Source organism: Taurulus bubalis, assembly GCF_910589615.1.
Source record: "Taurulus bubalis genome assembly, chromosome: 12".
Classification (NCBI taxonomy): Eukaryota; Metazoa; Chordata; class Actinopteri; order Perciformes; family Cottidae; genus Taurulus; species Taurulus bubalis.
Window position 1 is genome coordinate 782,266 of NC_136600.1, and position 12,926 is coordinate 795,191.

Here is a 12,926-nt window from a genome sequence, read left to right on the forward strand (position 1 = left end):
GAAAAGACGAGGACACGATTCTCCTCCTCTTAGACAAGTTAGAGCCAATAGAAATGTTAGATGTTCATCACGGAGAGCCGTGTACCAAAGAGCCGACCTTCCGGCTGTTCGGGGTGTTTCTGGACGGTCAACCTGCGTGTTGCCTGGACGACTCCCTGCTATCGCGATCGCAGCGCTTGTTACCTTACTTGTGATCAAGGAAAATAAATTCAGAGAACCAGAGAAGTTGTTTGACTAAGTTCTTCCAGACGCTACACCAGGCATCCAATAATTAGCACGCACTAGCACCACAAACACGTCCTTCTTCGGTTTGCAACTTTTATTAAAACAAGTCATGGGAAGCATGTGAACCAAACCAGCCGGATCCCAAATTCATCGAAGAACAGCAACTTCAGAAGAAGAAGTTACGGTTTGAGGCAAAGTGGTCTAGTCCGTATCCGTGGCTGCATTATAGCCCTACATTGAAAAAGGTACTTTGTTTTGAGTGTGTCAAAACATACACCATCAAAAAGACCACTCCGGAAAAAAAGAACGATCCAGCCTTCTGCTGAAACGGTTTTAGTAATTGGAAAAATGCCATTGAAAGTTTTAATCGCCATCAAGCGAGTAAAGCACACCATTATGCTGTAACAACAAATGCATTGGAGAAAACGACAGTTTGCACACCCAACTATTAGGTGCAATGGCTAAAACCCAGCAGGAGGCAAGGCCCTGTCTAATTAAAATGATGGGATGCATGAGGTATCTTGCTAGACAGGGGCTTGCCTTTAGAGGACATGAGGTAGACGAGGGTCATTTGTACCACCTTGTCAAATTCATGGCAACAGAAGTCCCTCTTCTGACCTCTTGGCTGACGCGTAGCCACAACTATGTAAGCCTGCAATGCCAAAATGAGTATCTTACCTTGTTTGGCACACAGTTGTGAGGGAAATAGCCTCAGACATCAGGTCCCTGCCAGAGGTTCAATTGTCTGTCATAATCGATGTCACTCTTGATGTTCATGGTAAAGAACAAGGTCCAGTCCCAATGTCCCCCTAAAACCTCAAACCCCGAACCATCAGGGACTTACTGAGGTCAGCTGCTAAGTGGTTGAGTGTGTAGATTTATTTTAAATTTTTGTAATTTATTTTTTCAATGAACAACTGGGAAAAGTTTTTTATATATATTTTGGATATAGAATATACTGTTACTGTATATTGGAATTTTAGCAGAAGGTTTTTTATTCATTTATTTAATTATTTATTATCATTATTATGTATAATAATATTAATATAATATTATATAAATATAATATTATGTGCAGAATACTGTTTTGTATTTAAATTAAGGTGTTATTACTGTTATTATGTTTACATCTGTTCCAAGTGAGGCTGGCAGTGTCCCTACCAATGAGACCAAAACATATTTTCTTTACTCTAATGGAACTTCATGGATAATTTGTGTACAGTTAGTTTTATTATTGGGAGAAAATTCCACATTTACAAGAAGAGATGGGCTTCAATATGACAACACGGCACGAAGCCTTAAGAATAAGAAGGCAATTAAAACTAACGATGTGCTGGTATTTCATTTTGATCTCCCTAATAAACTCTTGCGTGCACCCTGGGATGATAACTGTGAATGCAGCGTTGCTTTCTAAACCGAGAACACTGATCTGGAGAAGTGGGAAGTGGCCCGCGCCCTCCACACCAGCAGGTGGCGGTGGTGATCTCTGTACCGCACGAGGCGTCACCGGAACCCTCAAATAGCGTTTGAGCGCACGTGGCCCATTGCGTCTGTTCAGCGAGAGCTACGGAGGCAGAGCACGAGCGCAGAGCAGCACATACACACAGCATGAGACCAGGTGAGTCCGGTTTAATGTTTTATCCCCGGTAATGACAATACAGAGTAATACTGTGAACGAAGTAGCGCGCACATTATTATCAGCGAGCCTCCGTGGTGCGTTAATGTGTTCGGCCTACTCCGCCATGCTGCTGCCTAACGCGACGGCGAACTGGTTGTAACGGAGGAAGGCTCCGTTAAACCGGGACCCCGGTAACGGGTTAACGTTAACCCCGGTGACGTTAACCTGACCTCACGTACCCGGCCGGCTGGTACTCCGTGAGGTCCGAGGTCTCCGTGAAGGGACGCCTTCACGGAGACCTCGACACGTTATCTGCTGCAGGGACACCATGGCCGCGCACGGGTCCGTGTCTAGTATTATCATGATGAGGCGTTTCTTTCTACTTAATGCCACGAGACCATGGCGGCGTGAGGAACCACAGGCTGGTCCCGCGTGGCCGGGGGGTCTGGTCCCGCGTGGCCGGGGAGTCTGGTCCCGCGTGGCCGGGGAGTCTGGTCCCGCGTGGCCGGGGAGTCTGGTCCCGCGTGGCCGGGGAGTCTTGACTGTAAACCCGTATTATTAAGTCCTCAATCTGCGGCGTTTCGGTAAACGAGGTCCAGGTTGCTACTGGAAAATAGTTCATGTCCTTTTTAGACATGTAAAACGTTCATCCCAAAATAAGTATAACTAGTGTAAATAAACATTTTTACATCTGTAAACTAGAACACGCTGCACGTGCGTGTTCCTGGGCGCACGTGCACCTGGTGGCTGCCTGCAACATGTGGTCTATTTAGTTTGGTTCATGAACACGTCATGTAAACCTGCAGGTCTGAGACCATGATGGTCTGTTCAGGTACAGTGGCCTTTCTACAGTGCCCATACCGCCATGTCCTATTTCAGGCCCACGTGTGCCGCCATCTTTATTTATTTTGGAACAGCGCCCCCTAGCCACAGCGGTGTTTTAATGGAGCTCTCGCATGCAGGTTTGTCTGTTGGTGGAATCACATCCCCTAATGTGTTTTCTGTTTCGTTTGAAGGGTTCAGTCCTCGTGGAGGACGAGGAGGGTTCGGTGACCGTGGAGGACGAGGAGGACGTGGAGGATTTGGTGACCGTGGAGGACGAGGAGGATTTGGTGACCGTGGACGAGGAGGATTCAGAGGAGGAAGAGGTGAGCCTGGAGGAGGAGGAGTGTCATGTCATCTGAAATAGCGCATCATAGCCAAACTAGTGTTCTGCCATTGCATTGATTCTCTAAAGCACAATTGTGTTTTTGAGTAGTTTACGTGCAGAGATTAACAGAGTCAGTATTTCATGTAATTTTCAAAGAACATAGTGAACATGTGTACCCTAAATATACTAATGAGCACATGGTGGGTCTAACCTCCGTAAAGGCACGGGTGGGTTGGTATGACCAGAGTCTTTTATAACGTGTCCTTTATTTTCAGGTGGATCATTCAGGTCCCCCGATGGTGGAGGGTTTCGGGGTCGAGGCGGTGGCCGAGGCGGTGGCCGAGGTGCCCCGAGAGGAAGAGGAGGCTTTGGAGCCGGGAGGAAGGTGGTGGTGGAGCCCCACAGACACGAAGGTTAGTGCTACTCTGGGTTCTAACCCTCTATCTCCTTTCTGTGGCAGTTTCTTGCAACTAATGCATACGGGTGGAACGCTACTGTTTGGTACCTCCCAAAGTCGTCTGTCTATAAAGCGATGCTTGAGTTTCACTGTCAGCAGCAGCCCGAGTCGGGTCACCATGTTGGTTGGACTCACTTAATGGCAATTTGGTAATGCATTATTTATATATACATTCAACTTATGTGCTGCTGGGCTTTTTTTTTTACTTTATTTAACCAGGAGAGTCCTGTTAAGATTAAAAATCTTTTTTTGACCTGGCCAAGACAGATGGCAGCATAAAAACAGTTACAGACCGCACACAGAACAAAACAGCTTAAAATAAACTAAAAGCTAAGACGGTTAATTTAAGAAACATTTACATTTTTTTTAAAGCTTTATGGTGGAATCAGTTATTTGAGCTTTAAAACATTCTGCAACATATTCCAAGATGAGATGTTTTTGGAACAGACTTGTTTCATTCTGTCCGACTAGATTCACCAACACACGTGTAACCCTTATCTCCACTCAGGAGTGTTCATCTGCAGAGGGAAGGAAGACGCCCTGGTGACCCGGAACATGGTGGTGGGAGACTCTGTGTACGGAGAGAAGAGGATCAGCGTAGAGGTGAGATGGTGGTTCCTCGCAGCACTGCGGGTTGGATTATATATTATTTTTGGGTTCAAATATCAGGAACTCCTGAGGAGTCCCGGTCTTGTGGCTCAGCAGCTCGTATGGCCACACGTGGTTAACGTCTGTTTCCCGCTCTGTTAGGAAGGCGACGTGAAGATTGAGTACAGAGCCTGGAATCCGTTTCGCTCCAAGCTGGCAGCAGCCATCTTGGGAGGAGTAGACCAGATCCACATCAAGCCCGGATCAAAGGTCATGTACCTGGGAGCCGCCTCGGGCACCACGGTGTCCCACGTCTCTGACATCGTTGGACCTGTGAGTACTTTAATTATTATGAATTATTAAAGTTCAGAATGTCTCTGGAATGTTGACTCTAAAGAACACTAGAGCCCAAGGTGACCCTTGAAGCACCGTGACATGGAGTGTTGGCTGTGTTACAGGAGGGGCTGGTCTACGCCGTGGAGTTCTCTCATCGATCGGGTCGCGACCTTCTCAACGTGGCTAAGAAACGCACAAACATCATTCCAATCATCGAAGACGCTCGCCACCCACACAAATACCGCATGCTGGTTGGTACGTAGTCCCGAGCAACAGCTTCCTTAGGGGCGTCATTGTGATGGTGTTTTTCTACAGTAGTGTAGGCACCGAGGATCCCTGCTCTAGACGACAACACAGATATGTACCCGGCAAACCTCCTTAAACTGAGCTCCACACAGCCAGGGAGGGATTACTATGGACGAAAACAGTTACTGCGTACATTATTGAGAATCAAATGTTGAATATCCTGCTAACAGTTTGCACTGGGCGAACATCATGTGGTCAGAATTTAAACTTGAGGCAGATCATCAGAGATTTATGTACTTTACTATGAACAAATATGCAAATGGGATTATTAGAAGTTTATGATTTTAGTATAGCGTTGTTGGGTTTCACTGGTACTTGTACCGACTTCTAGAACAATGAGTACTAGGACCTACATCGTGTAGCTTGATGCAGTCGGGCTCATCTCCAACAGGAAAGCGTGAGCAGTCGGTAATAGTGTCTCTGGTGTCTCTAGGCATGGTGGATGTGATTTTTGCTGATGTTGCCCAGCCTGACCAGACGAGGATCGTTGCTTTAAACGCTCACAACTTCCTGAAGAACGGAGGCCACTTTGTTATCTCAATCAAGGTACGCTGCTGTGGGATACCCAAAGTTGAATTGTTATGAACATTGTACCTGAACTAAGCTGCTCGTCTTCATACGGTGTGTATTGTGGACTCAGATGTGTCGTCTTGTGTCTTCCTTCAGGCTAACTGCATAGACTCGACGGCGGCTCCAGAGGCTGTGTTTGCCTCCGAAGTGAAGAAGATGAGCGGTGAGAACATGAAGCCACAGGAGCAGCTCACACTGGAGCCCTACGAGAGAGACCACGCCGTGGTGGTGGGCATATACAGGTACATGCGACCGTGAAGGGTTTAAAAGGTGCTGCATTATTTACACGATATTTCTATTAACGTATCGATGTTTAATTTCATGTTATCAATATTTGTGTATAGAAGTGATTCATAACAATGTATAGAAACAACTGTTCTGACTGGATTTCTCCAACCCTTGCTCATGTTACACTTCGATATGTGCGATTCTCGCAGTGTTGCCTTTATTATAACCCCCAAATTATTCAAATAGCCCTAGTGGTTGCAGAGAGTTTTTAGTTTGGGCATGCAATTAAAAACAAACCGATTTGTGTTAGGTTAAAGTCTCAAAGAAAGGGCCTAGTAATGTATTTCTCTAAATGGCTCATGATTAAACTAGGATTTACCAGTGCATGGAGCTGCTGCGTTGACAACAGCTCCATCTGGTGGACTGTTTCCACCATATGACACATAACCTAAGCCAAGCCCTGTGTTGATGGACATGTGCTCCTTCTTCGAGGTTTCAATTAGTCATTGTTTTAGATCAGCTTGGCGCTTATTTTCATAGAGGCACATCCAGACCATGACATGTAGCAGTCTGCTCTTTATTTAGCTTTTCTCCTACATATTGTAACAAGCTATTTTCCTTCTCTCCTCAGACCGCCACCGAAACTGAAGAAGTGAGGTGACCAAAAGGAGGCTCGGCCTTGATTTTTCAACAATCTGCTTTTTATTCTTGTCCATCGCTCTCCAACCTCCGCCTTCCTCTCCTACCACGAGACAAGCAGGGGTCGAACGCGGCTGGGTTTCTTCTTTTGAAGCCCCGGCTGCTGGCGTCTTTCCATCACTGAGGACGTTGGAGCCCATTGCATCACATTTGGTTTTCACAGGTGTACAACAAGTCATCATCCGTCAGTATGTGTGAGCGGTGTGTGTGCATGTGTACTTACTGCACAATGCACACACACACTTTGTAGTTCAGTGATGAACTTGTACAGACAAAATGAGCCTTTCTTGACATGTAGTTTTATAGCAGAACCCTTTGTGTTGTATGAAGAAGGGTTGTAATTTACAACAACGGATGCTTTGAACAGTTTATATATTCGTTTTTTTGACATAATGGCAACTTTGTTTTAATAAAATGTTTGACTGCTATTTGCGTGTTTCTGATCTTTGACTCAAACTACTGGTTGTCATACCCCAGTGGGCTCCTGCTGTCCTTGGCGTCCTCTCGGTACTAGTGAAGAAGAATCCCTCATCAGTGGGGAAATGTATTCTCTGCATTTTGACTCCTCCATAGTATTTGAAGGAGCAGTGGGCTGCCCCTAATGAAGCGCCGGGGAGCAATTTAGGGTTCAGTGTCGGGGACACTTCGACATGCAAACTACGGGGAGACTGGGGATCAAACCGGCTACCTTGTGGTTGAGGACGACCCCTCATCCCCATGCGCTACAGCTGCCCTAGCGAGGCCTCACGCCCAGCGTCCGTCCTCAGGTACGAGGTAGACCTCTCCAGGTACGAGGTAGACCTCTCCAGGTACGAGGTAGACCTCTCCAGGTACGAGGTAGACCTCTCCAGGTACGAGGTAGACCTCACCAGGTACGAGGTAGACCTCTCCAGGTACGAGGTAGACCTCACCAGGTACGAGGTAGACCTCTCCAGGTACGAGGTAGACCTCACGCCCAGCGTCCGTCCTCTCAGGTACGAGGTAGACCCCGGGTAGACCTCTCAGGTACGAGGTAGACCCCGGGTAGACCTCTGCCTAGCTTCAGTTTAGTCTGAGGGGCTTCTCATTCACCGACAGTGTTGACCAGTAGCCGTTATCCGGTAACCCTGCTCTGGGGGGTTGTGGCTCCATGAAAACGGAGTAACTCGTCTAAAGAGCGACTGTCCGCGGCGGATTTGTTTTGGCAGCCATTTTGTGAGAGTCTCAGGAGCGCGCCGGGCCGTGCGTTGCCTGGTGTCGGGAGTGCGCGCTCAATGCAGCCCCTCTCCTCTGACCGAGACTACCATCACGGAGGGGCTGGCCGCACACGGAGCGCTGCACAGGGCCTCGTACGGTACTTCTCCTCCTCACGCCTCCCGGAGCGGCCGGCGGCTCCCGGCTGGACGCCCCCTCCCCGCCCTCCCCTCCCGCTCCCGCTCCGCAGCCGTCAGTGAGCGGACCGTATCTCCCTCCGGACCCCGTTATTACCCGGCTAGCTCCGCACTGCTAGCTCACAGTACAGCCTGCTGTACATGAGGCTCGGTACCGGGAGTGTGCGAGAACAAACCCGGAGCTGAGAGGCTCGGGTACCGGTCGTTGTGCTGAGGCGTGGAGGGCTCTCCCCGCAGGCTCAGACCCCATCGACCACCCGGGACCAGTCTCGGTCTTTCTTCTGCTCGCTCCAACCGGGGATTTTAGCCGGGAAACGGTTCCGCGACACATTACTGGGATTTCTGCAGTGGAAAAGGGACGCCTGGCCCGGGGGGGAGAGAGGGGTTCCGACATGACTGCGACGCGGAACACTGTCCGACACACCGCCTGAGGTAAGAACCGGCCTTGCTCCACGGGTGTGTGTGTGTGTGTGTGTGTGTGTGTGTGTGTGTGTCGGTGCCGGAGGACCGGGTCTCGGTGCATCATGGTAAACCCTTCCCACGGGGTCGCCCTGCCACCCGGCCTCCTCGGGTCCCGGTCCTCTTCGGGTCAGATGGCTGATTGGGTGGGCGAGGAGGGTTTTGATGCCTAACCGGGACAATGGGTCGTGTTGGACGGGTGGAGCTCCGGGGATGGACCATCACATGGATGCAGTGTCCTCTACGTCTATACCCCGGGACCGGGTCTCCACCTGGAGACTTCACCAAGTGTTGGTCATAAAGACGCGGTGTGTGTGTGTGTGTGTGTGTGTGTGTGTGTGTGTGTGTGTGTATCTAGGCTAATACTGGGTGTGTGTGCGTATATATAAGTTACGTATGTATGGGGAGACAGACATATACAGCAACATGTATGTACGGGGAGACGGACATGTGTGTCGGTGTCTATGTCGGTCTCCAGTGGGTACAGCCCGGTGTGACAGCCGGCAACCCCCGACTGTCCTCTGCAGATCTGCAGCAGTCCTCTGCTCCCCAGCTAACGGCAAGCTAGCGGCTAGCTTAGCTCACCGCATCAACCCCAGCCCCTAACCCGGCCCTGCAGGACAGGGACCCGTCTGCTGCTCTGGTCTGCTCCACCTGTCAATGACCAAACTACATGCTGCGGTCTGAGCTGTAGCCTTAAAAGAGAAGCGGTTTGTAACAAATGATGACACACACACACACACACACACACACACACACACACACACACACACACACACACACACACACACACACACACACACACACACGCGTTCTGTTAGACTGTTCAGAAGAAGTGGGGCTTCGGGGAACACGTTTGAGTTCCAAATGATGTTCTACCCAACTACTTGTTCTCTGACTCAGTTGTTTCACTCAGTTTATTATTGGACAGAAACAAAGGCATAACACATCAACAGTACAGTGTCACTCATCTCTATTTCGTTGAAATGTAGATCCATTAAGCGCTTGGTGTTTATGGTAAACTACACGTTATAGCAACACTGTAGCCACAATGTGCACAAGGATTTCACATCAAGTCTCGTCAAATAGATCCCAGATTGGTTTCAAGAGGGAGCAGCGCTCCGTCCCACTGACACAACGTGAAGGCCATTTAAAAACATGTTGGGCTCCCTTTGACCGCTGCAGTGGTTATGCAGTCTGTCTTTTGGCCTCAAACAGCCAGTGGACTAGTTCCCTGACTGTGTGTGTGTGTGTGTGTGTGTGCGCTGGGCACCTTGGAGACACTCATTTCATCGTGTTCTAGTCACTGATAGTCCAATTCCAAACCTCTTGTGCCGCTGGTTTCCTCTACTTCCTGTGACGCTCTGGGCTCCTGTGGCTCTTTGACTCGGGCATAACGCTGCTGTTACTCGAGCTGGAACGCTTTCTGACTTGGGGTGGATCTGTATCTATTTTCTGTCCGTTGGCTTAAGGTGCATTCTTGTCCCCTTTTTTAATATTGATCTTGCCTTCTAATACAACAGATATTTGGCTGGTGTTCGTGGTTAGCTTATTCAGATTGTGAGTGAAAAGACACTACCTCTGTGTTAGTGGTAGTTCAGCAGGGACAGAGTTGTGCCTATTATATACTACTATATTTATCTCCAGAGAAATCTGAATGAGTTGGATACATTTGATTAACATTTCATATATTATGCTTCTCATCTTCTCCCTAAAAGCTGCAGTGTTTCTGCCTTCTCAGCCAACAAAAGGAGATGTGATGTCATATGATGCTGGATTTCATTCCAGTGACATGCCATCAGATCCCATTCTTGGGCCAGCATGTTCCTGGATGATGCACATGTACCCAGGTTGTAGGTTCTCTTTAAGAGAAGATTCCAACTGTTGCACTCCACAGGCCACACAGTGTCTCATGAGGGTTTTAAACCTGCAGGATTGATGTGCCTATTATTATTATTATTATTATTATTATTATACATGCTCTTCAATATGACCACAGAGTTTGGTCTCCAGACTAGCCTTCAAAAACTGTCCTTCCGACCTCCCTATCACATAGTTTATTTATATATAAATATATATATGTATATATATATATATGTATGTATATATATATATATATATATATATATATATATATATATATATATATATATATATATATATATATATATATATATATAAATAAACTACTGAAATGGACTGGGGATAATTTTCTTTTCTCCTCATCACATTATTTCACATGTCTTCAGTCTCAAACTAACCCAGTGATAGTTGCCTGTACATGATGGCTACAGGAACTGCTTATAGCTAATTTGGTATATTTTTAATGGTGCCAAACGCAGACTAAAAAAAGACAGCTAATTAACTGACTGCTTCGCAACATTATACTTCCTGGTTACATCCCCCAAAGACCTCCCATATTATGGATACCATGGTTCAAAAATGAAAAGCATAGTTATCCCCCAAATAGAAAAAAGGCTATAAAAACATTTATTCTCCAGTCAAAGAAAAGAAAGTGTGGATCCTCGCCGTAGTTCAGATATATCGTCTCTCCTGCCTGGCTACTGACAGCGCCGTCAGCCCTAAAGCTGCGTTCACACTAAAACGTCGCGAACGTTACTCCCGCCTGAAAGGGGGCGTGGCTTATATCCGTAAAAACAGTTGCCGTTTCCACCATGGAAATAACCACTAGTTGTGCTTTACACTTGTTGTATATAGATTCCACATACGTGGGAACATCAAACTCCATGGTGTCTGGGTTCATAATATTATCCGTAGTCCCACAGCAGCGTCTGAATGAAGCCGCTTCCAGCGCTACTTCAGCAGCAGTTGGATTCAGCACCGGCAGGACGGCGGTGATGACGGCGGAGCTTCTTGCCAACCGCACCGTCGTGTTATTAGGGGAACGACTTGCTTAGGCTACTAGCTTAGTGAGCGGCTGCACAGATCAGAGGAGCTTAGCTGCTGGTTAAGGAAGTACAGGCACAACTGAATTTATTTGAGGTTCAACAAGATGTGGAACCAAAACTCATGTGGGGTTGTAGAAAATACAAAGTAACGTAACCACTACTAGCAATCCGGCTGGACACAGACCATCAAGTCAAGAGGCTCGTTCCAAAGAACTGCGCCTCTGGACTGTAGACGAGAGCATCATCATCCTCATCCTCATCATCATCATCAGGGGGCGTTGACAAAAAACTGCGATCAAGTCGGACAGGCCTCATCTCCCTTCAAATATTCACTTCCTGTTTATTCCGATCTGTAGGCTACTTGTAGTTTACAGATCACGTTATGATTTATTCATAGGTGTTTATAAATATATATTTATGTAGAAATGTGCGTGTAGCTGCATCCTTTGTTTTTTATGTCTACCTGTGAAACACTTTGCTGCTTGTTTTGATGTGTATACATAAATTACACTTATTATTATTATTATTATTATCAATCATACAATTTACGTCTTTAGATTAAACATGAGACTAACAGTCAACGATCGAGCGTTAAGTATTAAGCCTAGTTTATGGTTCTCCGTCAGGTGACGCCGTCGTTGAGCATTCGAAGTTCTGCGCCGAGGGACCGCGTTGCTCTGCAGTTCACCGCCAGGGGGGAGTGGCTGTGTGGCTGTGTGGTTTCAGGGGTTATAGCCGAATTCCGGTCACAGTAAACAATGGCGACCAAGTTGGAGCGGCTGCATTAAAGTTGGAGCTCATCAATATTGAAGAGCAAATGGGAAAAAGCAACTGCCGGAAATGACGTTCTGAGCGGACCAATCACAGCGCTTGCGGTCCGCGTCAACGCGACGCGTAGTTAGGATTTTTTGGAGGTGCGCGTCAGGCTACGGCGTAGGGGTCTGCGTCGACGCCGTCGACCTGACGGAGAACCATAAACTAGGCTTTACAACTACACAGTAAATTAGGATGACGTCAGAGCAAGTCGGGATCAAGTCGGACACAGATCTACCCAGCATGCGTTGCGCGCCGATCACTGGTGATCGATTCTATACCTATTGCCTGCAGTCAAAGAGCAGGATGCTGGAGCAAGAGAAACACAGTGTCCAAGGTTCTGCAAGCTCCCAGAGCAGGGACTGAAATGTGGAAGTAATTGATCTTGGCTTGCTCAAATTAAATATTTTTGCTCCAAAAGTCTTCCCCTGTGCTCAGGAGCGGACAGGACCATCAGCATGCAGACCTTCCTCTGTAGAGAAGCACACCGGTAGAGAGGAGATCTGTGATCCATCTGTGCAAAATTGCATTTTTGTAAGTTCAGTGGGAGCTAGTATAACCCTTTATCCTCTGTTGCAACAACTTTCCAGGTAAACTGAGTGTGTTGGGTTTTTTATTGTTCACTTCTATGAAAACCGTGTTAATGTCACAACAGCTCTACCTAAAGTTTAACTGAGCCCACGTTCACAATGAGTCACGCTTTTTTCCATGTTTTCTCCCACAATTCATGCGAAGCCATGTTGGTTAGGAAAAGTATTGTTTGCAATCCATATGTCTCTTCTTACATTTAGGTTGGTTGAACCAAACTGCTCTGTTACTTTAGCTTGCAATGGGACGTCTTCCTCTGACTGTCCTCGTTGTATTTGGGTTGGGTTCCACAGGGCTGACTGCACAAATTTCTTTCATGCTACGAGTAGTGTTTTTGGCAGAACTCAGCTGGATCAATGTATTTGTTCTTCCACTCATTACTGAAGTATTTCCACTGCTTTGACACAGTTTTGTTGTTCCAAGCATGCCCTTTTCTTTTCTTTAACTTTATATCTCCACACAAGGCAGATGTCTTTCCATGTCCTGCCTCTCTTCCTGTGCACACTTGGTCACATGTAGTGTCTCTTCCTGTGCACACTTGGTCACATGTAGTGTACACTTGGTCACATGTAGTGTCTCTTCCTGTGCACACTTGGTCACATGTAGTGTA

At 47.2% G+C, this 12,926-nt stretch overlaps 2 protein-coding genes across 2 annotated transcripts in view; both read left to right on the plus strand.

Annotated features, from left to right (window-relative positions):
• Positions 1-1,746: 1,746 nt before the first annotated feature.
• On the plus strand, positions 1,747-6,605 carry fbl (fibrillarin). The gene is made up of 9 exons (XM_079227789.1): positions 1,747-1,843; positions 2,860-2,991; positions 3,269-3,406; positions 3,959-4,053; positions 4,201-4,371; positions 4,497-4,629; positions 5,114-5,226; positions 5,347-5,492; positions 6,110-6,605. The coding sequence occupies exons 1-9, from the start codon at positions 1,834-1,836 to the stop codon at positions 6,132-6,134; spliced, it is 963 nt and encodes a 320-aa protein (XP_079083915.1). The 5' UTR covers positions 1,747-1,833; the 3' UTR covers positions 6,135-6,605.
• Positions 6,606-7,852: 1,247 nt separating this feature from the next.
• dyrk1b (dual-specificity tyrosine-(Y)-phosphorylation regulated kinase 1B) overlaps positions 7,853-12,926 on the plus strand; it is a 48,996-nt gene continuing 43,922 nt past the window's right edge. The window contains exon 1 of the transcript XR_013771104.1: positions 7,853-7,979. The gene's annotated coding sequence lies outside the window, so the exon portion shown is untranslated. The remainder of the gene's footprint in view (positions 7,980-12,926) is intronic.

Bases quoted from the DNA above. Each gene is read 5' to 3' on its own strand.
- fbl (XM_079227789.1), top strand. The intron at 4,372-4,496 runs GTGAGTACTTTA...GCTGTGTTACAG, and splicing joins TCTCTGACATCGTTGGACCT to GAGGGGCTGGTCTACGCCGT. The intron at 5,227-5,346 runs GTACGCTGCTGT...GTCTTCCTTCAG, and splicing joins ACTTTGTTATCTCAATCAAG to GCTAACTGCATAGACTCGAC.